The sequence below is a fragment of the Acartia tonsa genome, chromosome 4 (genome assembly GCF_053477335.1).
Source record: "Acartia tonsa isolate MP-2025a chromosome 4, ASM5347733v1, whole genome shotgun sequence".
Classification (NCBI taxonomy): Eukaryota; Metazoa; Arthropoda; class Copepoda; order Calanoida; family Acartiidae; genus Acartia; species Acartia tonsa.
In genome coordinates, this window is record NC_137263.1 from 43,484,052 (window position 1) to 43,509,778 (window position 25,727).

Genomic DNA, 25,727 nt, shown 5'->3' on the forward strand with positions numbered 1-25,727 from the left:
TTATTATGTTAACTTTGATTTTATTATGTTAGATGAACTAAACCTTGGGAAGCAAGGAATCATTTAGTAAAATGTATTACCAAAAAAAAACCAAGGTCACTATCTCAACTTTTTGCATAATCCTAACTTGCTTATTATGGCAGATATCCAACTTAAATTCAGTCTAGCGAATAGAACTAGGGTTGGCAATCCGGAATCCGCCCAATTTTTGGGCCAATTTTGGAATCCGAATCCGGAATCCGTTTTTTAATAGCGGATTCTGGATTCTTAATTGTTAGGCTAAAATTAGCGTCTTGAGTTTTTTCTTTCAACTCCCTCTTTTAGATGGCAAAGATAACCCCCCCCCCCCCCCCCCATCTCTTCCCACATAAACCACGAAGTTGAGAGATCAGCTGGTAATCAAAATATACACAATCCTGTAGAGAATACCAAGCACATTAATTTTTGGACATATGTAGCACTTAAATTTTTTAATGCTTCATTTATTTTTTTAAAAAAGCCTTTTAAAATACTGCTAGAATCCGGAATCCGAATCCGCCAATAAGAATCCGGAATCCACAAGGAATCCGCCACTTTTTTTGACGGATTCTTTTAAGAATCCGGAATCCGAATCCGGCCCAAAAATTCGACGGATTGCTATCACTAAATAGAACATGTCTTTAAAGAGTGAGAGGCTAATCATATTTTGTAACTCTTTGGTAGATAACAATTAAATAAAAAAAGCAATCAGGACCGCCAAAAAGACTTGAGAGTAGATTTTAATTCATAACTTTTCTCGAGTGTTAGAGATTAATATGAAATAATATAAATAAAACCTCGCTGGTGCCTTTCCACAAAGTGCCTATACTGTATCCTCCCCCCCCCCCCTTTATCTAAAAAAAGAAATAGAAAATAATAGAGGGTATTTTAATTAATGGGCTTAACTCCTGTGGGGCCTTTACCAGTGGTGCCTTATCCCTGCTGACAACCCAGTGCCCAGTATAATCTAAAGTAATAAACAAACGAAAAACTTCCCTTACTCCTTAATTTCAAAATAAGGGGGAGGGGGGGTATGAGTTTGTTTTGACCAAATATGTCACCTCCCTTTCTAGCTATTCAAATTATCATGGAAATATAGAACAATGGCGAGTAAATTAATCTTCTTGCTATACAAACAATTAAAATATTCTACATTTCAAATGGATTAAAACAAACTTTGTCAATATATTCTATTTCAAAAAACTATCCGACATATTTTGATAATTCATACAGAGTTAAATAATCACTGAGTTTACATATTATTTAATATTAAATTTTACAATATAAGGTATAATAATAATAATAATAATTAGTGATGGGAATCCGGATCCGGAATCCGAATCCGGAATCCGGAATCCGCCCAATTTTCGGCCAATTTTGGAATCCGAATCCGGATCCGGAATCCGTTTTTTATAGCGGATTCCGGATTCTAAATTGGTAGGCTAAAATTACCGTCTTTTTTCTTACAACTCCCTCTGTTTGAAGGCAAAGATCAAAAAAAAAATTTCTACATAACAAATTTTAATAATTACTAATGTGATGTAAATGTTTTAGTTATGCTGGAAGTCAACACTTTAAACAAATCAAGGCTTTAACCAAGTAACATAGTGATAAATTAACAAAAAAAACGATCCCTCTGTGACGGACGGCCTTTTAAAATATTGCTAGAATCCGGAATCCGAATCCGGAATCCGCAAAAAATAAGAATCCGGAATCCGCAAGAATCCGTCACTTTTTTTGACGGATTCCTTCAGAATCCGGAATCCGAATCCGGCCCAAAAATTCGACGGATTCCCATCCCTAATAATAATATACATGAATATAATGTCAACAAGCTAGAAACTATTATATGTATATATGCAGGAATAGGGGATAAGAAATATCAAAATAGAAACAAGAATAATAAAAATGGAAAGTTCCATAGATTATTCGAAATGTTTCAGTCTAATATCGAATCTAAAAACTAATAGTTATTTAACGCATCGTATTATAGACAGCTTTATGCGGATATTAAAATGAAAAATCATAAGATTAAAACCAGTTTTTCTATGAAGGGACCGAAGGCCCAGGCTAACAAAACTGGTATCAATTTTAATATCTTTGTTTTAATATTTGTAGAAAATTGTCTGTAATACGAAGATTTACATGATTTTTCATTATGGCTGAGAACTGATTCTATTCCAGCGGTTATTATTCAGTTTCGATGCCATATTTAAAAAAAAAATTTCTTAAATTATTTTTTTTAAATAAACCTAATGACCTAGATTAACGTAAATATTTAACTATAGGTACTTAAATTTGTCTTTTTAAATATTTCCTTATTCCCTATTCCTGCTAGGCAGTAAGAGGAGGGGTTAGGTATACAAAATTGTATTTATTCATTTTAATTTAAAATTTTGTTTTTAATTATACATTTGTTAGGTAAGATATGTAAATGTTTATTTTACTTTTACAAGATAAAATAATTTTATAAAAGGTATTAAATTAGTGAAACGCCGATAAACTAAACCTTGGATTTTCAATAATTTGTTTCTGCGGTATTAAGATATTATACAATTTTTGAACATTTTTCAATATAAAATTTTACAAAAAAAAAAAATAATTTTGATTGCGTTTCACTAATTAAAAAAAAATCAACCTAAAGGTATGATTATAAGTAGTTTACTAAATAAAGTTATTTGTTCAAAACATCCATAAAAGCGAAGCTCTGAAATGATAAGAACAACGAACATTAAAACTTTTATAATGTTATAACTGAATAAGCAGAATATTAATGCATACGTCTACTAAACAAAATTGGAAGTAAATTTGTTGCAAAACTTCTTCAATACAGGATACTGCGCTAACCATTAATAATGTTCATGTTTAGATTAAACCTGAACAGCCATCAAATGATCAAATCAAAGTACAAAGCACAATCAGCTGTTCGATATACAAAGCCTATTAGTCATAAGAGTATATAGCAAAGATACAAACAGCTGCTTCCTTCATAAGTCATAGTCACAGAATATCTACATTCTCTACAAGGACGTGCGAGTGTCATCTTATTTGTCTATGTCACGTGTCAATCATGGGGTGTATCACAGAGATCTAATTCAAGTTATGCTATCAGAATTCAAGCTTCTAATAATGACAAGGTGAGTGAGTTTTGTCATAATCTAATGTGGTGGCAGCGGTAGGTAATGACAAGGTAAGTGAGTTTTGTCATAATCTAATGCTGTTTAAGGACATACTTACATTTTTAGGACTTGATTACGGACCGAAACTAATTATAGAAAAGCTTCGCTTTTAATAATGAAAGCATAGTAAGAATACTCCAAAGGATTGTTTCAAATCATTGAAGTACTTTTTTGTAAGTAGATAGTATAAATATTTAGCGTTTTCCAATAAATTGTCTTGTCGAGCGCATAGACCCTCCAATAGTATTTAAAAAAATTAAAAACAAAAAAAGGATGGTTTGTTTCTATATAAATTTGGGTCAGGTTAGGTTAGGTTCTATTAGTTATAGAGGGTGGCCCAGAAGGGTTGGGGTCTATATAAAAAAAAATACCCTGCCTTACTTAACTTTCAATACATTAAGAAATAAGGGCAGGGGGTTTCAATGATCGACAGGAAATTTGAGGGGAAGCACCAAATATTTTTATAAATCAAACTAAAAATAATAAAAAAAAATATCTTTAAATTGACCTAGATTGTCTAAACACCATGGAAGAAAATGAAATTACAAGCAAATTACCTGGAGATTCAAAGCAAAGAATAATTTTTATATAGAAAGCCCAACAATACTTTACATTTACTTGCAATAAAAACAATAAAAATTTTTTCTATATAATTCTATTAATTTTTATTATGTATAACAAGGAATAATTGTACAAATATAATGGGATCTCAATAAACAAAATCCCTTTCTTTAAAAAAATACCATTTAAAAAATTGTAAACATGAAATGAAAGATAAAACTAAAGGCATAGGTAGGTAATATTTTGTATTATATCTTAATTAGCTGTAACACAGCAATGGATGTAAAATATACGTGGATATTATGACAGGGGAAAAATTATCGTAAAGGGGACTATCCACGAACGAGAGCACATGATTCTAAGTACCTTCCAGCATTGATCCTAAGTATTTTCTTTCAGAATATAATAGGTCACCATATATCATTAATGTATTGACGAGAAAATTTATGTTGCACCATATTTTTTTAGGTATTTTAATTGATTTTGAAAACTTTTATGAAGCTAATTCTTTTAATAAAATGGATATTTGATGATACATATGCGAATACTCGTGTTATATTATTATATAGATTGTAAATTAATTCATATTAGCATTAATTTAAACATACATATGAGATATAGTAAATGTGCTTTTAACTTTTTTTAATTTTTATCATTTGACAACATGGACAATTAAAGACACCCCGAACTCAACAAAACGTTTGATAGAATTTTGGCTTAAAAACCTGAACATTTTTTTACTTTTCTTCAACTTGAAGTGGTGAAATATAAATTTTCTCGTCAATATATTAATTATTAATGGTGACCTATTATATTCTGAAAGAAAATACTTAGGATCAATGCTGGAAGGTACTTAGAATCACGTGCTCTTGTTCGTGGATAGTCCTCTTTAGGTTGCTAACATGGACTGGACATCATTTAATGGTTGGTTAGTTCAACTAGCAGGAGGGGAGGGGATGTGGTAAACGAGTTTAATAAGGGGGAGGTATTGTTATTTTAGCCAGCTACTAGTTTCACTTCATTAGAGTAAATGACAATCTGGTGTAAGATCCAAGTAATAATATGACCATTAACACAGCCAATTTATAAATTCATAATATAAATTGGCTTTTCAAGTTACCAAACACACATTACGTTCATGGATGGTCTATTTAAAAACTATCACAAATAATTTATTGGTCGAATTAAAAATTTTGTACGAATTAAAAATTTATTTACAATATAAAAATTTCATATTCGTTGACTAGTATAAACTAGCTTTCCAACTGGGCATTAAGATCTTTTACTAAGACTATTTTCACATATGAAATTAAAGATCTATGTATCTACATGTTTTTAAAGGGATAACTTATAAATCAAACCATATAAAGCAAAGAAAGGAATACATATAAAATTCTATAAATTTATCTTAGGGGGGTGGGGGGGGTGGGGTGTGGTCTTTTTTTCTGGACAAGAGTAAAAAAGGTAATTTAAGGGCTTAAAAACGCCCTTTATAACATAGAACAAAAAGAAGCTCAATCAGTATGGTTTGGTTGATCAGCAGCATGTGACGTCACATTTTTATTTTCCCCTTCTACCTCACTTGCATTTGTACTTACACTGCCCTCGCCATCAACATGACTGTCAAGTACTGCAGTGTCTCCTTCACTTAGTTCCGCTTGATCATCTGGTTTTTGTGAGGATTCCCCTTCACCCTGACCTTGAACGTGCAGGGAGCTTGTTAAGCTTGTCTCTTGCAGCAGAGCCTCCACTTTAGCGGGCTCAAATTTATATCCTACCGGGAACAGATCATGGTATGCGGGCGGCGGTTCGGAATCAATGGGCGTCGTACCTCGACCCATCCTAGGTCGGGCCCCGCCTCCTTCGCCCTGTGTTGTCAATGTGTAGGTCAGCATAGGATAATTGTTTAATACGAGAGTGTCTAATGTTGTGGTGACTGCGTTTGGACCGCCCATGCCACCACGATGATTGCGCGCCACCATGGCAGCGACAGTGCTTGCATCGCCGAGGGCTTGACCATCAGACCGATTGTGCGCCACCAGGCCGCCCTCGGGTAACTCACAACTGCCGCGTCGGTTCTTGTAACAACACAAGCCAAAGCGCCGCAGTCGGCTTATAAGCAACAGCACGATCACAAGGACGACAACGCCCGAAACTAACACCAATGTAATGCTGACAAGATTTAATGGTGGCGCCCACATTGGCGGTTGTTCAGTTTCCTCATTAGCGCCGTTGCGCCCGGGCACATGCCGACATATTTTCGGCTGTTCGTCGCCCGCCACGTCGCGATCGAGCGCGCAATTAACCCGATCATCACAAAAGTAAACCTTCCTAATGGCCTGATGACCGGACTGACAAACTCTATAGTCCGTTGAGCCCACGGCCTCGGCGGCCTTGATGTAGGGGGTGATCACAATACTGAGCCGCTTGGCCCGGTCATCTGACAATTTTTTGGATGAGAATTGTAACCAGATCAACAGTTTACCGTCCGGCTCCTCGTAAAAATAACCAGTTTTGTTGCCGCACAAACGTTCTGAAAAAAAAATCTGAGTAGTTACAGGACCAAAATTTAGAATTTACCTAATTTTAATCGAATAGCAGCTAGGTACCTTATAAAAGAAAGCATTATATAAAGGAGCCGCATTGATAGAAAAGATAGAAAGAAATATTTACCTGATTTTTTAAGTGTGAAAAATGGTAGAAAATCATCTCTGCCAAACTGAATGTATTCTTTGCATCTCATTTTGCCAGGCTCCAGCTCCAGCAGGCTCATGTCTTCTATGTAGGCCTACAAAGGGAGATTGTGTTAATCTGGAGATCTCATAATCCAAGTCTCTATAAAGCCAGGGATCTTAATGGATAATACAATAGAAAATAATGCATCACCAATGATGATAAACAATATATTAGATTAAAATTATTGGTCGAAAAGTTTGAATAAAATGGTTTGGAACTACATTGCCAGCTTTAAAGCTATTTTTCTAGCTTCCTAATCCCCCTTTATTATTCCCTTAATTCCTTAAGATCCCTGTCTTTATTGCTACAGTTTCCGAGATCTTGAAAAATATGATTTTTCTTTTTTAAAATATTAAAATATTCTTACCATAAGACCAAAATCTTTGTCTGCCTGTAGTTTGATATTACATTTGTGTGTGTAGTCCTCATCTGTGGAATCAAATGATAGGATTGCTGCAGACTTGCCGAGCTTGAGGCTTCGCCCATTCTCCGCCTAAATACAGGTTAATGTAGAATTCTTTGTATTGGATGTAAAAGGACAACTACCATATTCAGGAGATGGTTACTTGAAACCAAGAAAGCTTAGATTATGAAAGGATTGATAAACGGACGAATAAGGGGGGGGGGGAGTTTTGACACATTTGCGTAAACCTGGTACCTAGACTTTATCTTTGGACTGAGAGGATTGATTATTACAGATAAAATCATTCTTATATGATGAATTTCACGAAGTTTTAAGATTTTTTTGATAGGCCTCCAGGTTCCGGAGCTGCAGGCCTCCAGGTGGTCTCTGTACAGGTAAAAATGGGTTGACCTGTAACTTAAAAAAAATTTTTTTTTTAATTTTTACCTGTACAGAGACCACCTGGAGGCCTATCATAAAAATCTTAAAACTTCGTGAAATTCATCATATAAGAATGATTTTATCTGTAATAACCTATCCTCTCAGTCCAAAGATAAAGCCTAGGTACCAGGTTTACGCAAATGTGTCAAACTCCCCCCCCCCCCCTTAATAATACAAACAAACATATATTACCTAGTAGTTATTTCGTGCATCCTATTATAAACGGCTTTCTGTGGATATAAAATGTACAATTATAAGTTTAAAACAAGTTTTTATATGTGTAGAAAACTGGATATAATACGATGAGAGACATATTTTTCGTTTTGCTGAGAACCGGATATTATCGAATGAATACGAGAAAAAGTTTCCCATATACCTTAAAAAATAACTCACCGAAGTACACAGATCATGATTAGTAAACTTAAACTCTCTATAGCTAGCTGCTACAAATGTTGGTACAAATATATATGTCAGCACCACAACTGATAGTCGTGACAGTGGCGGCTTTGGTGGCGTAGCAGCCGCAGGTAACGCCGCTAGAACAGCTGCTACCAAGCGGCACAGAAAAGAAAAGCCAGGAAACATCCTCGTTCATCCCGTTCCAATTACGGGGGAAATCATTACATTTTAGCACATTCTTCACATTTCTGTAAGTTTTACATTATTTATAACAATTAAGCGTTTTTAACAATACTAAATAAATGGCAATTTGAGTACAAAACGTACATAAAATAACAATCGACACTAATTTTACATACAATTATTTCAAAACAATTCAACTGAATTTCTGTTTTTTAGATTTTTTTCTTTTACAAGAAACATATACCTAGTGAAGGTAAAAATTAATTTGCAATAAATAATTTAATTCATTGCCTAGGTATATTTTTAAAGAAATATATCATAATAAAATAAAATTTACCTAAATTACATAGAAGTTAGTAATAATAGGTAGCTAATAATGCAAAAAAAACTAGAAAGGGGATTTATAATATAAATATGTATGTTTAATTTAACTACATATTTAAAATTAAAATAATGTTTTTCCATCCTTTGAAAAATGTTTAAATACATTTCTTCTTTTTCTAAGGTTGAAAGTATTAAATATAAAACAAAGGTACATAAGGTGAATTGTATAAAATAACAGTAAAAAAATCACATTTCTATTGGCACAGCATTATTATATTTGTGTAAATCCTAAACTATAAAGTAGTATGTTGTATGTGATTGTGTGTGTAACGTAAAATCTCGAAAACAGTTTGGGAATAAAAGGTCCAATATTTTAGCTTCATGGATGCGTAGAGCCTACAAACAACAAACTCTTTGATTGAACAAACTTTGTCTTAGAGCCTAAACTGTATTGGTCTTTAGATCATGTGCCTACTTATGTGCTAAGACATTCCCCTTGGATAACATTATGTTCACATTTGATGTCATCACTACTAGATCATAAAGAAAGTTTTGAGTAATCTAATCTGTTTACAATAGTTCTGGCTGTGTGTATAAGTGGCTGGTGTTGCAGAGGATTCTCTTTAACAAGGCCCAGCAGCATGTTCACTACCTCGTCGATATTCTCATCAGTAACGTCCTTGAACCCTGCATAAACATAATATTTCATCTCAGGGATCTAAAGGGATAAGACAATGGCCGATAAATTGATGTATATCCCCATCCCCAATGATGATTCACAAAATTACCCATTCTATAGATTAAAATTAGTGGTTGAAACGTTTGAACACTCAACTTATTGAATCAACCAAAAAAATTCACTAACTTCTCATAAGTTGTTAAGACAACGAATAATAAAGGTTATTATAACTTTTGGGGACTAGTGTAATAAAAAGCCAATTGACCCCTCTCTCTCCGATTTTATTCCATGGAACCAGTTTTAAGTAATAAGAAAGAAATATAGAGGTAAGCTTATTAATATTCAAGTTTACATGGAAGATTATTATGAACCGAGTTGATGAGTACAGTAGGGATAAGACCAAATTCATGCCAGTAAAATACTATTTTATTTAACATAAAGTCAAATGACATTGTTAAACTGAAAAAAATAAGAAACAAGGATGACAACAACCAAAGGAGATGTCTGAGTTGAGTGTAAATGTTGCTGGAGGCTAACATTATTACCTGGTATTTGCACTCTTTTGAATCCCTGAGTAAGGAGATGCCTGAGTAAGTGTAAATGTTGCTGGAGACTAGCATTATTACCTGGTACCTGGACTCCCTTGAATCCCTGAGTAAGGAGATGCCTTAGTGAGTGTAAATGTTGCTGGAGACTAGTATTATTACCTGGTACCTGGACTCCCTTGAATCCCTGAGTAAGGAGATGCCTTAGTGAGTGTAAATGTTGCTGGAGGCTAGCATCATTACCTGGTACCTGAACTCCCTTGAATCCCTGAGTAAGGAGATGCCTTAAGTGAGTGTAAATGTTGTTGAAGACTAGCATTATTACCTGGTACCTGGACTCCCTTGAATCCCTGAGTAAGGAGATGCCTAAGTGAGTGTAAATGTTGCTGGAGGCTAGCATTATTCTGGCGCTGCTGCTGTGTCTCCACCTGAATTCAACACATCATATTCAAGATGCACACAGAAAGAATTCCGGGCGAAGAACCAATTTTAAGTCAATAATCGAATTGACTTTAAGGGTCAAAGTCCCCAATGAGAATAGAAATAGAAGAGTAGAAGAATATTCTGAACCCTTTTTTCGTCAAATCTAAGAGAGAACATTCCTAGCAGACAAAAGTATTGTTTACTTTCGACTCAAGCTGATGTGGATTCTTAAAAAATGATAGACTCGCTATTCGATAGTGAGGCAAAATTATTTTTGTGAAAAATCATCCAAAAGCACATTAAAAATCTACAAAAAATTAAACAAAATCATATGTTAATAACCCTCTTAAGATTTTATTTCATTTTTGTAAATTTTTTTATTCGATTTTGGAGGATTTTTCACAAAAATAATTTTGCCTCACCAGCGAGTTGCTAGCCTAACTTTTTTTTTAAGAATCCAACTTTGTTTCAAGCTTTCAAATTGTAAACGAAATTTTTGGGCAATTAATTCTGATACCGCAAAGCTTTCTACTAAGAAAATATACTGTTAACAGCTGACTTTTATGTATGTATGAAATGAAAAAAAACATGCCTTCGTAGGAAAATGTGTACATAATTTCAACCAATGAGATCCAATGTAAATTCCGATGCGATTCTCCTATTGGCTCAATCAGACATTCCCTCTCTTTCTTAGTACCTTTATTCCAATGAGTTAAATCCAGTCTTTTTCGCAGGGATCTTAAAGGGATAAGACAATGGATGATAAATTGATAAATATACCCAATGATGATAAAAGTAGAGGTCGTAAAGTTTGGACACTACCAGTTTGGAACCAGACAATCAAAAATCAAAAGAAGTACCCAAAGTTTTTGAGCCAATGAATAAGAGATATCGTGATAATAAAACTTCGGGTTCAGTTATAATTCACAGTCTAATGTCCCTATCCCTCTACCCTGATTGAGCCCCTACCTCAAGTTTTGTGATGGCCGTCTTCATAGATTCTATATGCTTGGCTAGCACAGCATTCTGTTCCTCAAATTCAGTGGCCTGCTTTCTCAACTGCCGCAACTCGTTCTCGCGGGCCTTAAAAACAAGTCATGTATTAGTATTTTGTCAAATACAGTGGCGGCAGCAGCTAGTTTCTCAGGGCCTCACAAAGAAGATAAAGTATAGAATAGAATCCAGGTAGAAGATTCTGCCTGGCTAGCCTGAAATAAAATTGGAACATTTGAAAGACAAAAACGGCTATAAGGCTGTTAGTAAATAACATGATTTCAGTAATTATTCAGAAAAAATATTCAAAATAAATTCCTTTTGCAATAATTTACTAAAAGCCTTGTAGCCAAGCTTCCACCTTTCTCTTCCCTATTCACAATGGATTAAAAATGAATTTGATGTGCATTTTAAGCCTTAAAAAATTTATTTATGTAAGAAAATTTACAAAAAATATTATTCTTGGTATTTATATTATAAAACTAGGTTGCGCTCTTATGTATGTTTTTAAACAGCTGATTTATACTTGATATCAACTACATCCATACATTAACTTGTGGTAGGGGGGGAGGGGGGAGGAAGGGGCTGTACCCATATAACTGTCCTTTAAAAATTACATATGTGGTCAATGGTACTTACCAAAATTAAAACAATATAATGTTAAGTGAATTTTTATCATTGTCTAAAACAACAAAGCAGCTAATGCTGTCTTCACTTCAATAAGAGGTGTGTATCAGAGGAGATAGTCTCAATCAGATACATTGTTTACGGGTAAATAATTACCTTCTAATAAATGAGAATTATTATTTAAAGTCATGCGTGTTACACTACAATACATATTTTAAATTATGAAGATCAAAAAAATTTTTAACAGTATATATTAGATTTTGATACAAATTAAGTTTTTCTAATTTTGTCCAACTAGTCATTGTGATTTGTACTTTAGCATTATTGTCTTTACTGCGCAAGTCAAAGATTCCTTCAAATTTCCCAGAAATATTTAGGGTTTTCACTTCTATTCCTCCTTATTCTATGGGGCCTCATAATAGCAAGCACGATGATAAATGGCGTTTTTTTCCTAGAATGCTTTTCAGTGTCCTTCAAATACAAAATGTTACACAAAAAGGTAAGGCAGATTTTAAAAAAAAATTAATTAAGCACAAAACAACTTGATTCAATATTAATAAAATTCATTTGCGCTGTCATACATTTTTATTAAAAAAAATCTAACCTTATTATGTTGAAGGAACTGGTCGGTGAATATTGGAATATTAATTGTGGAATCCTCTGTTGTATCAAGAACTATTGGAAGCAAAGAGTCATCCCTCTCACCATCACTCTCCTCTGGTGTGCCACCCTAAGCATCATCACCCATTTTGGCGCCATTTTGTAATATTTTGACTAGTAAAAGGTTGAAGACCCTTAGTAATAAATTATTATGGATATATTTTCAAAATCTTAAGTATTGAAAGTTGACACATACAGGGTTTTTAAGGTGCAATATTCCAGCAATTGTACGACTAATAAATCAAAATGATTGAATTGGCGCCCAAAATGCATGCCTTCGATGTGTCAGGTAAGGAGGCAGGCTTGCTGTCAGCGCCGCCATTTTGGTTATTCTTACCGCCATTTGCAATTTTCTTTTTCTTTTTGGATGCTGATGACTCAGCTTCGTTTAAGGCTTGAGATTCTACAAAAAAAATTATATAAAAAAATAAGTAAAGCATTTTAATAATTAGTGAGACAAAATGAACAACCATGATTTTTTTTATATTAAATCGTGATTGGGCTGTACAAAGTAGTAGAGTCGAAACTTTTCCAGCAACAATTTTAGCCATCAGAAGGGGTAATATTGTTTATCATAATCATCATAAACGATTTCCATCCAACTGAAAGTGTCTTAAACTTGTAATAAGATCCCCGCAGCGGTTAGGCCTTACCGCAGGGGCTAGAAACACAATTTTTAATGTTAAAATCTATGTGGTCCACTCATCAGTTTAGTTATTGTACCACAAGTTTTATTTAACTCTTGCTTATAGACAAAATTATCAACTTACCTATAAATTTCTTATATGCATCAGTATTTTGGTAATCTGCAAATTCTTTGTCATATCTAAATAAAAAAAATTAATCGAAACTAATTTCAGCAACAAAACTGCTCTTTACAGTCGAAATCTGTTATACATTAATATGTCCTTTTCTCCCTACATTAGACAACATAAAATTATTAAAAAAAACAGAAGAATAAAGCTAGGTAGGCCTATCCAGCCTAAGTCGAACAAGATTAGTTTCATAAAAACTGATTCTTTAAAAAAAAAGATTACTGTTATTTCGCGTTACAAACCCTTATCTAGAAATGAATTTCTGAAACTAAAAAGGTAACAAGTTTTATTTCAATATACATAGCACCCTTCCTTACCCTCTAAAATGACCTCAAAATAAAAAAAGGCATGAAAAGTTTTCAGTAATACTCTTTAAATATTTGAGTCAAGTGCATTTCATGGTTGAATATTGCTGGTGACGATTGCTTACTGCTTACTGGTATTATTACAAGTAGGGATGGGAATCCGTCGAATTTTTGGGCCGGATTCGGATTCCGGATTCTGAAGGAATCCGTCAAAAAAAGTGACGGATTCTTGCGGATTCCGGATTCTTATTTTTGGCGGATTCCGGATTCGGATTCCGGATTCTAGCAGTATTTTAAAGGGCCGTCCGTCACAGAGGGATAGCTTTTTTCGTTAATTTATCACTATGTTACTTGGTTGAAGCCTTGATTTGTTTAAAGTGTTGACTTCCAGCATAACTAAAACATTTACATCACATTAGTAAATTTAAAAATTTAAGTGCTACGTATGTCCTAAAAATGTGCTTGGTATTTTCTAACCTATTTAAATTAAATTTAGCCTACCAATTTAGAATCCGGAATCCGCTTTAAAAAACGGATTTCGGATCCGGATTCGGATTCCAAAATTGGCCGAAAATTGGGCGGATTCCGGATTCCGGATTCGGATTCCGGATCCGGATTCCCATCACTAATTACAAGGTTCCTGGATCTAGCATTACATTAACTATAACCTTAAAAAATTAAAGGATGGTTAATGGTTATGCAACATATGATAAAATAATCCTACCTGTCCTTGTCTTTTCTGGCCATTTCATGATATTTATTTTTGTGAGCATCCCCAAGACTGCTCCACTCAGCAGCAAGGGTCTTACTCAACTCAGAAAATGTTATCTCAGGATTTTCACTAAAATGAAGAAAGCATTACAAGTGTTTTAGTGAAAATACGAGTGATCTTATAGGCATATACCATCCAAAAATAGCATAAAACCACAATGTAGGACAAGTTGAGTAAAAGCTTCCCTGAAGGGCGAAGCAGACATATTTCAATTGGCGTACCGTAATATTTCATTAAAACAGACATCAAAGATTTTGTATTATAGTATTATATAAGTAAACCAGTAGTATGCTTTCCAAGAAATACTAATCTTGACATATTCTACATATATTATGCAGGTATTCAAATTTTATGTTCAAGAGGTGAACTTGTATTACCTGCGTACCGACTCTCTTCGTTCATTTAAGAAATGTACATATCCACTTAGCGGTTGCTTCGGCGCCCCATCGCCCTTCGGATACCGGCGTTTCCCCTTCGGCCAGCCGCGGTTCTTCCCATCCGACTTATCAACGGCGCCGCTGACGGCGGAAGATGAGCCGGGCGTTTCAGTGCCGCCACTTTTTCTGGCACTCATTTTATTGTCTAAACACCCCTGTCTGAAAAAAATATAAGTCAATGTAGTAATTTAGTACAGTAATATAAAAGTTATGATTGATGTAAAAATAAGGCACAAGTAAGTTATCACAGGTCACATGATTTAAGCACGATAGAGTGTGGGGGGCGGGGGCGACATATTTCTTACAATCTTGGTCAAGATAACCCAATTAATCAAATTAGGGGGATTTGTACATTTTTTGTTGTAATACTTTTTGATCACAAAATTAAACCAAGATAAAGAAATTACATTACCCCTTCCCCTCACTTAATTAAGGCATTTAATATCAGGTATTTGATTGCATAATAATACTAGTTTAAAAAAATACTTTTTAGCAGGCAACATAAAATGATTTGGTCAGTCACAATAAAATTAAACTCCAGAAGATAATTAGAAACAAAGCAAAAAGAACTTTAAACGATCTTTTTATAATCTGATCGAAATGGATGATATTATCTAATATAACTGTTATTATTGAATTATTTGTTTTTGACGAAGCAATATTGTTTTGGGATTTTTTTCTCCTTTCTTTCATCTTTTTCTGCCAAGTTTTATATGGTTTGACTTCTTTGGCATTCTTAGGTACATCATTATTATCTTCAGCACATTCAATTGGCTCAGAAGCTTCTTGCTCGTTGTTGTTGAAAGTCTCAATGACTTTTTTCTTTTGCTTTGATCTTCTTTTCTTACGATTTTTTTTATTTGTCACAAAATTTTGATTGCTATCAACTTTTTTGCTAGTTTCTGTATCTCCATTGTTTATTACAGAATGTATTTCAATAGTTTCGCTTCCATTGCATTGTTTATTTTCATCAATGTTATTGTTTGCAGTATCTTTGTTTCCTTCGGAGATATTTTCTTCGGCATTACTATTTATGACAGAGACGTCAACTTCTGAGTTTGGAAGATTTATCTGTTGGCCATGGTCGTCAACTTGTTGTGTTGTAAAATTGAATACTGTATTCTGAACAAGATTGCCACAGGTTTCACAAGCAACCTCCCCCAATCCTTCTCCTTAATAAAGAACATTGAACAAAAAGGGATGGGAACTATTTAGAGAAACATTATAAAAAGCTAAAAATCTTACATAGCTTCCTATAAACAGATATTTAAAATTGGAAATCTAACTATTTTTATTAACTTTGATAATGTTTGTGAGAAAAGGTGTTATGAAAAAACGCTGTGCAAATTATTACTAACTAAACCTGAGAGAATATGTGAGGTACATACAGAGCACTGCAGGATGACCAGTGTAGTTACTAAACTATACCTGAGAGAATATGTGAGGTACATACAGAGCACTGCAGGATGACCAGTGTAGTTACTAAACTATACCTGAGAGAATATGTGAGGTACATACAGAGCACTGCAGGATGACCAGTGTAGTTACTAAACTATACCTGAGAGAATATGTGAGGTGCATACAGAGCACTGCAGGATGACCAGTGTATTTACTAAACTATACCTGAGAGAATATGTGAGGTACATACAGAGCACTGCAGGATGACCAGTGTAGTTACTAAACTATACCTGAGAGAATATGTGAGGTACATACAGAGCACTGCAGGATGACCAGTGTAGTTACTAAACTATACCTGAGAGAATATGTGAGGTACATACAGAGCACTGCAGGATGACCAGTGTAGTTACTAAACTATACCTGAGAGAATATGTGAGGTACATACAGAGCACTGCAGGATGACCAGTGTAATTACTAAACTATACCTGAGAGAATATGTGAGGTACATACAGAGCACTGCAGGATGACCAAAGTAGCACTTTCCGCGCGCTGCAACTGCATTTCTATCCAGGGCTCGAACTCGCTACCCGAATCGGAATCCTCCCAAACATTCCATTCTTAAAAAATAATGTTTTAATCTTTTGTTTTTAAATCTAGTATGTAAACTTAAAGGAAACCTGCAAGAAATACACCAATCTAACTGCTGAAAGACTAGCACTTGTAGATCCAATACCCCAAATTGAAGTCATTAGCTTAAACAACAAAAAAGTTGTAGGCATTTTAAAATTACATTTAATGTACAATGAAAATTTTGAAAGATTTTCATTGCTCATGTTAAAAACTACGTAGCCTAGAAACAAAATTATAAGCTTATTTTTGTCATAAATTTAGGTTGCCAGTATTTTATATTTAATTTATTTTAAAATAAAAATACCCATTTTTATAGTCAAAATTATTTTTAAAAATTAAGTTTAACTTACATCGTACCGAGAGTACTGTAATCAGAAGGCTGAATCAGCAAAATGACCAATCAAGCTGATCTTAGATTAGTTTCATTTGTTTCCGCTATGATTTTACGCTTATAAACGCAAATTAAACGGAATTTTTTTCAGAGATTTTGACTATGAAAAGTAGTGTTTTTATTGTAAAAAAGTAATCAGTTACTGGCAACCTAAATTTCTGACAAAGATAAGGTTATAATTTTGCGTCTAGGCGACGTAATTTCTTTTATAAGCAATGGAAATCTTTCAAATTTTCATTGTAGATAAAATGTCATTTAAAATGCCTAGAACTTTTTTGTTACTGAAGCTAAAGGCTTCAAATTTGGGGTACTGTGTCTACATGTGGCAGTCTTTCAGCAGTTAAATCGTTGTATTACTTGCAGGGTTCCTTTTATGATTTTACTAATATTTGGAAAACAATTTTTAGGCAAGTCCTTGTAGGTAATTATTTTTTACAGCTATTTTCCTGTTATCAAAAACGTCTTATTTAATTGTAATTCTAACTATGCATGAATGCTTACTTGTTGTACTTCTGGTAGGACTCGGAACCTTGAATCTGAACTTAGTTGACAGATTATCCAATTCAGGCATAACATTCCATTTTCTAAATATTAATAAATATAGCTGGTGGTAAAAAAGTGAATACATAAAGTTTTTTCGCCCCTAGTGTGAAATCATACATTTATTCTGTTTTTTTTATTTCAAAAATAAGAAAATATTTCAGTGGAGGGGAGAATTTTATTTCATATATCAAAATAGCCTAAAACCATCAATGGATAAATGCAAAACCTTTCAAAATTTGTGGCAAGATCGGTCTGAACAGTCCTTAGAAGAATTGCATAAATACATACACACATCATATTACATTAGTATAGAGGATTCAAAACCATATATCAAATGACAAACGATTTTGACTTGAACATATCAATTAAATAAGTAGTAGCTTTGCCTTAAAAAATGAAGAATAGTACCTTGCTTCTAGCCATGTTGGTGAGTTCGGCCTGGTTGAGCTGGTTGAGTCTTCGCTCTTTTCATCTTTCTTTACTAATAAAGGGGGGAAAATTAGATCTTTTCCATTTATTTGTTAGAAATGAATAAAGGGAACAGTTAATGGAATGCTAACATCTCATAGTATCATAATAGTTAAGATAAAAATAACGCAATTTTTCAATAGCTATACAAATAAGGATGGTAATATTAATACTTGACATTAAAAAAGGACATGTGATTATGGAATTGGTAAAACATGACAAATTGAATAATAGCCTTAATCATTTCCACGAAACTGGGATACAGTAAGACTTACCGACATACAGATAAATAACGTGCAACTTTATATTGCATAGAGATATTGTATTTATTGTTTTTATACTTTTAAGAACCAAATAGAGTTATAGTAATGGATAAAGAATATACATGGATATTTTGACAGGAGAAAAATTATCGTCTATTTAGAGGAGGGGGTAAAGGGGGTGGATGGTGGGTATCGTTATTTCAGCTAGCTACAAGTTTTACATTATTAGAATACATGATAATCTGGTGTATAATCCAAATAATAATAAATCCATTGTCATAGTTGAAGGTCTGAATAAGTAGGACAAATTCTAAATATAACTATCAAGTCTTTTCTCGTATTCATTCGAAACCGATTAATAACCGGTGGATTAATACCATACGAAAAAAACTATGTCTAGCATCGTATTATATCCAGTTTTCTACTTTTATGTTGTTGTTGTATTGGCTGCTCATAGTCCATTTTCGTGTCCGGTTCGTCATCAGTAGGTGGGGGAGGGGAGGCTTATGGAGGGGGCTCTGGAGGACCGAAACACACCTGCTTGACCATTCTACTTTTATAAAAATGTACAATCATAAGATTTAAACCAGTTTTGTTAGGCCGTGCCTTTGGCATCTCGGGCCTAAATTGTACATTTTATATAGGCGGAAAGCTGTTTATAAAACTATGCGAGAAATAACTTTTGTTGTTACCTGTGACATGGATATTTCTGCATCTAGTTCCATATTTACAATATCCGGCATCAAAAAATCTACACGCGGCCGCCATAATAACATCTGAAGTACAGCATAACAAATTAATCTTAATCAAAGGTGGAACATTGAAAGAAAAATTATAATATTTCAAATATAATCTAAAATGTAATGCCATTTTTATTTATACATAGCATCCTTATCATGGATCTAAAGGGATAAGAAAATGGTCGATAAATTGATGTACATCCCCAAAGATGATACACAAAATTACCCCTTCTGTATGGTACCTACAATTTGTGGTTTAAACATTTGAAAACTAAACTTCATGAACCATCCAATTATAATTCAAGAAAATTCTAAAAAGTTGTTAAGCCAACGAATAACAAAACTTTATTATAAAACTTTGGGGTATTGTGTAATAAACAGCCCAATGTCCCCTCCCTCTCTACCCTTTATAAAAGCTTTTGGTTAAGAAAGAGAAAAATGGTGAAAAAAAAACAGAAATACAATTGTAAATTATTTTGATATTAAAAAGTAACCATCAAAAATTAATTGTTATGTGTACAATACAATACTAAACATAAATACTAGATATGAATGACTAAATTATTTTATAATTATCATACTTGGAATATCACAGTTCTGCAATCAAACAACATTTTTTAACTACGTTATCAAAAAAAAACACAAGGATGATAACATTCATAAGTAGCGCGGCAAAAACACAATTTTTGTAGAAGTATGAACTGTAAATGTTATAAAGCAAGAAATGGACAATGTTGATGAAAATAAAGTTATATTATAAAGTAATATGGCTAAGGTTCAGGATGGTTTAACTAACTCACAAAAGAGAGGGGCATAAAAAAGAATGGTATGTCTTTTGTATTATAAAGTGCGTTTGACTATGGACATACGTACAGACAAGACACGCCTTCCTAATTATAGAGCAGCTGCGCTACTATAAATACAAAATATTAATAATATAAAAATCAAATAAATAAACTGTTATAATTCCCAATAAATGCCCGAAAATCACCATAACATAAATAAATAGATGTATCACATAACGATTTTGCCCAATAGTAGCAATGCTTTTTTCAAACAAAAATGCTGTAGGTAAGTCATATGGCTTTAAAAAAGTAAACGATTCTTTTTATTAGTTTATGCGTTGTTCCTTACTGACCAACAGAAAGATTGACTGACACTGAACACTTGTAAAGTAGCTTAGCAAATGAAATACATTTGTAAATTTAAATAACATATCAACAATACTAAGTTTTGTATAAATCATTTTTATGAATTTTATAATGTTTTAGACTATTTTTTTTTAATTGTAAAGAAATATAGATTCTTCAAATTAGTTACCGCTGAAAAAATAGAAAATCAATACCAAAACATTTTTTTTATAGCCAATTTGGCTAATCAAAATTTTATATAATTAACTAAAAAATTAAATTACATAGCATCAAAATGGAACCTATTGCTATCCTGCAACTTGGCCTGATAGTCCTGGCGTCTTTCCCTCCAGTGGAGCACCCCAATCATGAACATGGTGACCAGACACGTCCCAATCATGGCCAGCCCAGTGATCACAATACTCTTGCTGGGGAAGATGGATATCTTGGCCTCCCACAGGGCCGCGTTGTTCTTCGGGTATGGGATCACGTACATCTGGCTGTTGGGGATGATCTGGGGCCAGGAGTGGGTGTGGTTGTCCACGGTCACCCACAGCGAGTCGATGAAGTTGGGCGACATACCGAGGCCAAATATGGTGTAGGGCGTCTGCAAGGAGAAGTGGGCGGACTGAGACATCTGGGTGGAGGTGGAGTAGAACCAGTCAAAAGATTCAGGGCCAGGCCTCTGGAAACATAATAAATGGTGATATTAAAGTTAAAAATAAAAGAAGGGCTATTTATTTTCTAAAAATTCCCTTATTGCCACAGTGAACATAGTTTGCCACAGTGAACATAGTTCTTACCTGTGACTTGTAAGATATAGTTTGTCCACCCATATTAGTTCCATACGGGACATAGCTTGCAGATTTTCCACTACAATTATGATAGCACCGGCCAGATAAAACAATAACCTAAAATATTGTGCAAATAAATAAGTATTATTAAAAACCTTTGGTAGTAATGACACCCATTTTAATGAACAGAACAGGAGGTATAAACTCTATAAAGTTCTAGTCTAGCTACAACTTAAAAGTTATAAAATAATAAGAAATCTCCCATAAGTACTCTGTGTGTTTGCATCTTGTCTCTGGGAGGGAGGGAGGGGACATTGGGCTTTTTATTACATTGGTACCCAAAGTTTTATAACCACGTTATCTTATGCATTGAGCCAAAATCTATGGGTACTTATAATCTGAATTTTGATTGGTCAGATCAAAAATTGTAATGTTCAAACATTTGAACCAAAAGTTATATTTATATTGTTTATTCTCAATAAAGATTTACACCAATATATGGTCCATTGTCTTATCACTTAATTAATATACCTGGCAAGTCAACACAACAACAACAATAATATAATAAAATACCTTGATAAAATAGGCATCACTATCTTGACTTGTGTTGGTATAAGCAGTCATTTTAAATCCAGTTTCAGTGGTTCCATTAATGGTCAGAATATCTGGTCGGCCATCCTCAAACAAGTCAAAGAATATTCCAAACAGCGAACTCTCAGTTGCACCTGAAATTTTATTTTTTTGAGCAAAAAAGGTATAGGAGGGGTTAGACGTCCCTCCCTTTAACAGTTAACCTTTCCTTCCTGGGATTTTGAAGGTCTGCGTAGAACTAACTTTTCTACCTAGAAAACAATTTACCTATTCAAGAAACAATCCTAATTGTGAAGATAAAAAACGAGAAAAGAATTTTTTATTTACCTTGCATGAACTGCGGCCTGGCCTGATACTGCCGCCAGAATGGCTGACAGCCTGTGTAGGATCCACACGGAGTGTTCAACAACAGGTGGGTCACAGGTAACAAGGATCCACTGCTCTTATTCTGTAACAGTTACATTCTCATCAATAATGTTACCCGCATTCGTGTCTTATATGTTATCAGAGGTGTTGGTTGCGATTCTTAGCTTAAACTTTAATTCGCCGTCATGAATGCAGAGAATCAGGGACGTCTAAGAGAAGGGGAGTGTGGGGGGGGGGGTAAAGGGGTGATTACTCCTCTCGTGTTCTCCAATCACCCAAATGAATTTTTATTTTTAATTTCCCCCCCACCCCCTCCCACCAAATAAAAAAGCTTAAAAATTCCTTGCAGGGAAACTTAAGATAATGGCTTACTGATAGAATGTAAGTGGTTTGTCTATTTTCTAAAATAATGTAAAGCAGCATTTAATGAGAAAAAAATGTTCCTGTAGTGGCATGAGAAGGTCAGGGAATCCATCCAGGTCAACGTCTCCAACCCTGGGAGCCATCAGCTGGAGCAGGTTATTCTCAGGATCTATCAGTTTAAAATATTTATAACAGCCATAGACAAAATAAGTCAAACGTAATTAAAGAAACTTTGGTCTTTTCGCAGTGTATACATTTTCGTTAAGATTTTTTAATGACTGTTAAGAATAAACACCTGGAGGAAAAAACGTAAGCTGACCGCCGAGCAAATCCAGGGACATGGGGCGCCAGGTCCAAGATGTAGCTGTCCAGAGGTCGGTGAGGTTCATGAAGAACATGTACGAGCTCTTGCACTGTGGATCAAAGCACATGGGGACAATCAAGTCCAGTGTTCCGGTCAGATCAAAATCCGCGAATACTATTTGTCCGACGCATTTGTCGACAGTGCAGCCACCTAGGGAATAAAAAATAAACTAAAATTAATTGACATTAACATTAAATCAATATTTAAGAATTTAGCGGTTATAAACTGTAAAACAAGGGCAGTTTATCCTTTAGTAATTTGGGGAAGATTTAGACTATTTTCCTGGTACTTACCCCCTTTACCTAGATTCTAAACAACTTGTTAATTGAAAAGCGTGTTAAATAATGACACCTGTCGTAACATTAGAAGGCCAAGCTACGTGATTGTGGTATTCAAATAGTGGCGCTTGCCTCTGGCGCTTGAAAACCTCGAGGCCGCTTTGCGTGGTCAGGACAAGGTCGGACAGCCCATCCAGGTTGACATCCAGGTGGGCGCTGGAGTGGGCAGCCTTCAGCTGGTCCGTTTGCTCGGAATCCAGGTGGATTAATTCGTAATCCGCTGTTCTGTCCGATGTGAATTTATACACAGTCCTGTTTACAGATCCATTATTAACAGGTAGATGTTTCAAAATATTACAATACTTTTTCAAAAAGATTTACGTAAAAAAACATGAAAGTAAAATCTAGTTAGAACACTTATCTTTTGATTTTCAAATAATTTGATGAAAACGTAAATATTATAACCTAAGATTTCTTTCAGCAAAATCAGGGTGTCGGAGCCGTATAATTTTGATGCGGCTCCGGTTCCGCGGAGCCATATCTTGAAACACGGCTCCGGCTCCAGCTCCGGCTCCTACCTTAAAATTACTATATCAATTTTTTTCATTATTGAATTTGATAAAATAAAATAAATAATATAAAATATTTTGCTTTTATTTGATTAAAGCTATATAAAAGTAGAAGGATGTGTGTCTATTTGTTAAGTAACAAGAGTTTTTCAGTTTATTATATGGAAATAGACCGTTGCCAAATTATAATATTACTTTAAAAAATCATTTTTAGCTAATCTGGAGCCGGAGCCGTTTTTAACAAAAAATACGGCTCCGGCTCCACCAAAAATGTTGCTGCTCCCGGCTCCGGCTCCGAAACACTGAGCAAAATTGTTTATAGTCTACTATTATTTAACGGAATACTGCCTATATATAATGGATTATAACATGCATTCCTATTGCCATCAGCCTCCACAACAAGCAGGTCAGATATGTAGTCGGCATCATAGTCGAACACGAGGGGCTGGCTGGACAACTTGATGGTCTTGGTCCAGGAGCTTTCCTGATCATCCAGGCACACCATGTGGTGCAGGCTGTCTGTGTGGTTACCCCATAAGATTCTAAAATCAGAATTTGATGGCGAGTTTTAAAAAAATATTACTAAAAAAATGTCTTTTTGTCACCCACTACATGTAAATTATATCCTTATACTAAAGTAACAGGATGTTTGTCTGCGTGTTTGTACCGAAGGATCTTGCTAACCGCTGAGCCGATCGGGTTCTCCTTTAAAGGGTAGCTTCTCATAGGTCAAGGGAAGGTTTATAACTATTTTGGGGGAGGGTACCAACACCCTCCTAAGAGAAATCACCCCCAAAAAAATTACCCCCCCCCAAAAAAAATCGACTCTCCCCTCCTTAAGTGCCCCTAGAGGCCTCTAGGGGCATAGCCGCTAGTATATGAATAAAAACATATAAATGGTAGGTACATGATAATGGAAGGATAGGGCTTTTCCTACCCGCTTAATTTGGAAGACCATACTTTTATTTCCATTTTACCAAATTTTCTTTTCAAAACTATGTGTAGGAAGCTGCGCTACTGTTCATAAGACGTACTAACCTTGCGTCCTGTGTTCCATCGCTGTATTTAGTTGTAACAAGAATATCCATCCCACCATCTCCATCAAAATCTCCAGGTACTGCACTTGTCAAGCTTCCCTTAGAAGTTTAACAGTTCAAATTAATTTATAGCTATGGTGAGTGGGTAGGCGGGGTAAGGGGGAGGGTAATTTCAACTCCTATTCTGAAGCTTCCAACCGTGCCTTATTTCTATAATAAAGCATCTTAAAAATAGAATTACAAATAAAAATATATCTGAAAAATATGTATAGCATCATATTTAAAACAATTTTCCAAATATAAAATAACTAAAACTATATACCTTTGTAAACCTACACTGCAGATTTTCAGCCCTGGTGCCAGGATGGAAAACAGGATCCAGAACTGAAGCAGATGAAACTACCTGGATATTCATCAATCTAGTCAAATATTCCGCCATGACAGCAAGAAGTCATAGAAATTATGTGGGTAAATTAAACAAAAAGCTTAAAACGAGCCCCCTAACCACTAACCCCCTTAGCCTAATATTTGTAGACAATCTAAATATAAGATATACATAAATTAATGTCATGGAGTTGGGTGTTGGGTGAAAAAGAAACATGACCTAAAAGCACAAAGAGACATTTAAAAATTTCTAAATACAACTATTTAGAAAACCATATCTAAGATATTTGGCTTCAAACCAAAAAAGATTACTTCTTTAAATTAAAGAATATTGACTAAAGCAATCCTTGGGTTCTTTGGCGAGTAGAATCTGCAGAGTTGAAATATCATCATTTGGGGTTGATTTAAGAACTATCATGTCAGTGAGCTTATCATTGTTGAAGTCACCAAAGGCAGCAGGTATCATACTATAATCAATATTAGAAAGTTATTATATTACAGAAAACAGACACAATGAGGGGGGGGGGGTTATATTATATCATCAACAAAAAAGAGACTGGGTGTTCCCAAAATAGTTATATAACTGCAGAGATCTTTAGTGATAAGACAATGGACGTGTAGATTGTACATCTCAATTGTGTTAAGCAAAATTTCTGTAGATTAAAATTATCGACAGAAAAAAAGATGTTAACAACACTCACAAACAATTACATTAAATGGGGAGAATATTTAATTAAGGTGATTTGTAGAGTAAACCAACTTGGTATGTAAACATAAACTTTCTAAATTCCTGTTAGATCTGCCAAAAACTTTGTCCGTAATATCTGTAAGGTCATAGCAATGACTAAAATGACTATGGCATATGACCGCTATGAGCAGCAGCCGTAACATTGTAAGATAACTTTCTATTTGTATCTG

The 25,727-nt window shown here is 34.4% G+C and overlaps 4 protein-coding genes and 1 long non-coding RNA gene across 5 annotated transcripts; all 5 read right to left on the bottom strand.

Annotated features, from left to right (window-relative positions):
- Positions 1-1,321: 1,321 nt before the first annotated feature.
- Positions 1,322-4,202, bottom strand: LOC145317341 (uncharacterized). Its single transcript, XR_013878973.1, has 2 exons — positions 3,755-4,202; positions 1,322-2,725 (listed from the first exon to the last, which is right to left on the bottom strand). It is a non-coding gene; the product is annotated as an uncharacterized LOC145317341 (long non-coding RNA).
- A 989-nt stretch (positions 4,203-5,191) lies between these two features.
- Positions 5,192-7,928, bottom strand: LOC145317337 (uncharacterized). The gene is made up of 4 exons (XM_080158379.1): positions 7,732-7,928; positions 6,862-6,987; positions 6,432-6,546; positions 5,192-6,291 (listed from the first exon to the last, which is right to left on the bottom strand). The coding sequence occupies exons 1-4, from the start codon at positions 7,921-7,923 to the stop codon at positions 5,273-5,275; spliced, it is 1,452 nt and encodes a 483-aa protein (XP_080014505.1). The 5' UTR covers positions 7,924-7,928; the 3' UTR covers positions 5,192-5,272.
- Positions 7,929-8,123: 195 nt separating this feature from the next.
- Positions 8,124-14,637, bottom strand: LOC145317340 (high mobility group protein 20A-like). Its single transcript, XM_080158383.1, has 8 exons — positions 14,441-14,637; positions 14,016-14,132; positions 12,942-12,997; positions 12,447-12,574; positions 12,116-12,241; positions 10,861-10,974; positions 9,794-9,896; positions 8,124-8,931 (listed from the first exon to the last, which is right to left on the bottom strand). Exons 1-8 carry the CDS (start codon positions 14,635-14,637, stop codon positions 8,783-8,785), a joined length of 990 nt encoding a protein of 329 aa, XP_080014509.1. The 3' UTR covers positions 8,124-8,782.
- Positions 14,638-14,658: 21 nt separating this feature from the next.
- On the bottom strand, positions 14,659-19,063 carry LOC145317338 (uncharacterized). The gene is made up of 5 exons (XM_080158380.1): positions 18,886-19,063; positions 17,871-17,943; positions 17,421-17,503; positions 16,384-16,515; positions 14,659-15,672 (listed from the first exon to the last, which is right to left on the bottom strand). The coding sequence occupies exons 1-5, from the start codon at positions 19,061-19,063 to the stop codon at positions 15,020-15,022; spliced, it is 1,119 nt and encodes a 372-aa protein (XP_080014506.1). The 3' UTR covers positions 14,659-15,019.
- On the bottom strand, positions 18,969-25,727 carry LOC145317335 (T-cell immunomodulatory protein). Its single transcript, XM_080158376.1, has 12 exons — positions 25,600-25,727; positions 25,155-25,276; positions 24,748-24,827; positions 24,427-24,524; positions 23,764-23,930; positions 22,893-23,129; positions 22,473-22,691; positions 22,258-22,346; positions 21,776-21,896; positions 21,431-21,582; positions 20,867-20,974; positions 18,969-20,748 (listed from the first exon to the last, which is right to left on the bottom strand). Exons 1-12 carry the CDS (start codon positions 25,698-25,700, stop codon positions 20,344-20,346), a joined length of 1,899 nt encoding a protein of 632 aa, XP_080014502.1. The 5' UTR covers positions 25,701-25,727; the 3' UTR covers positions 18,969-20,343.

What these genes read in the sequence shown, in the direction of transcription:
- LOC145317337 (XM_080158379.1), bottom strand. Translation starts at nt 7,923, where the DNA reads ATGTTTCCTGGCTTTTCTTTTCTGTGCCGCTTGGTAGCAGCTGTTCTA. An exon ending in ATCATGATCTGTGTACTTCG is followed by an intron (nt 6,988 to 7,731) that starts GTGAGTTATTTT and finishes ACCTGTATTTAG; the next exon opens with GCGGAGAATGGGCGAAGCCT. An exon ending in TTTCACACTTAAAAAATCAG is followed by an intron (nt 6,292 to 6,431) that starts GTAAATATTTCT and finishes TTTTTTTTTCAG; the next exon opens with AACGTTTGTGCGGCAACAAA.
- LOC145317340 (XM_080158383.1), bottom strand. Translation starts at nt 14,637, where the DNA reads ATGAGTGCCAGAAAAAGTGGCGGCACTGAAACGCCCGGCTCATCTTCC. An exon ending in CGGCCATCACAAAACTTGAG is followed by an intron (nt 9,897 to 10,860) that starts GTAGGGGCTCAA and finishes TGTTGAATTCAG; the next exon opens with GTGGAGACACAGCAGCAGCG. An exon ending in CAAGGGAGTCCAGGTACCAG is followed by an intron (nt 8,932 to 9,793) that starts GTAATAATGCTA and finishes ATGTTTATGCAG; the next exon opens with GGTTCAAGGACGTTACTGAT.
- LOC145317338 (XM_080158380.1), bottom strand. Translation starts at nt 19,063, where the DNA reads ATGGCATTACATTTTAGATTATATTTGAAATATTATAATTTTTCTTTC. An exon ending in CAGAAATATCCATGTCACAG is followed by an intron (nt 17,944 to 18,885) that starts GTAACAACAAAA and finishes CCCCTTTATTAG; the next exon opens with TAAAGAAAGATGAAAAGAGC. An exon ending in TCCTACCAGAAGTACAACAA is followed by an intron (nt 16,516 to 17,420) that starts GTAAGCATTCAT and finishes TTATTTTTTAAG; the next exon opens with AATGGAATGTTTGGGAGGAT.
- LOC145317335 (XM_080158376.1), bottom strand. Translation starts at nt 25,700, where the DNA reads ATGTTACGGCTGCTGCTCATAGCGGTCATATGCCATAGTCATTTTAGT. An exon ending in GTTTTTGGCAGATCTAACAG is followed by an intron (nt 25,277 to 25,599) that starts GAATTTAGAAAG and finishes TATTGATTATAG; the next exon opens with TATGATACCTGCTGCCTTTG. An exon ending in ACCTTCTCATGCCACTACAG is followed by an intron (nt 21,897 to 22,257) that starts GAACATTTTTTT and finishes TAACTGTTACAG; the next exon opens with AATAAGAGCAGTGGATCCTT.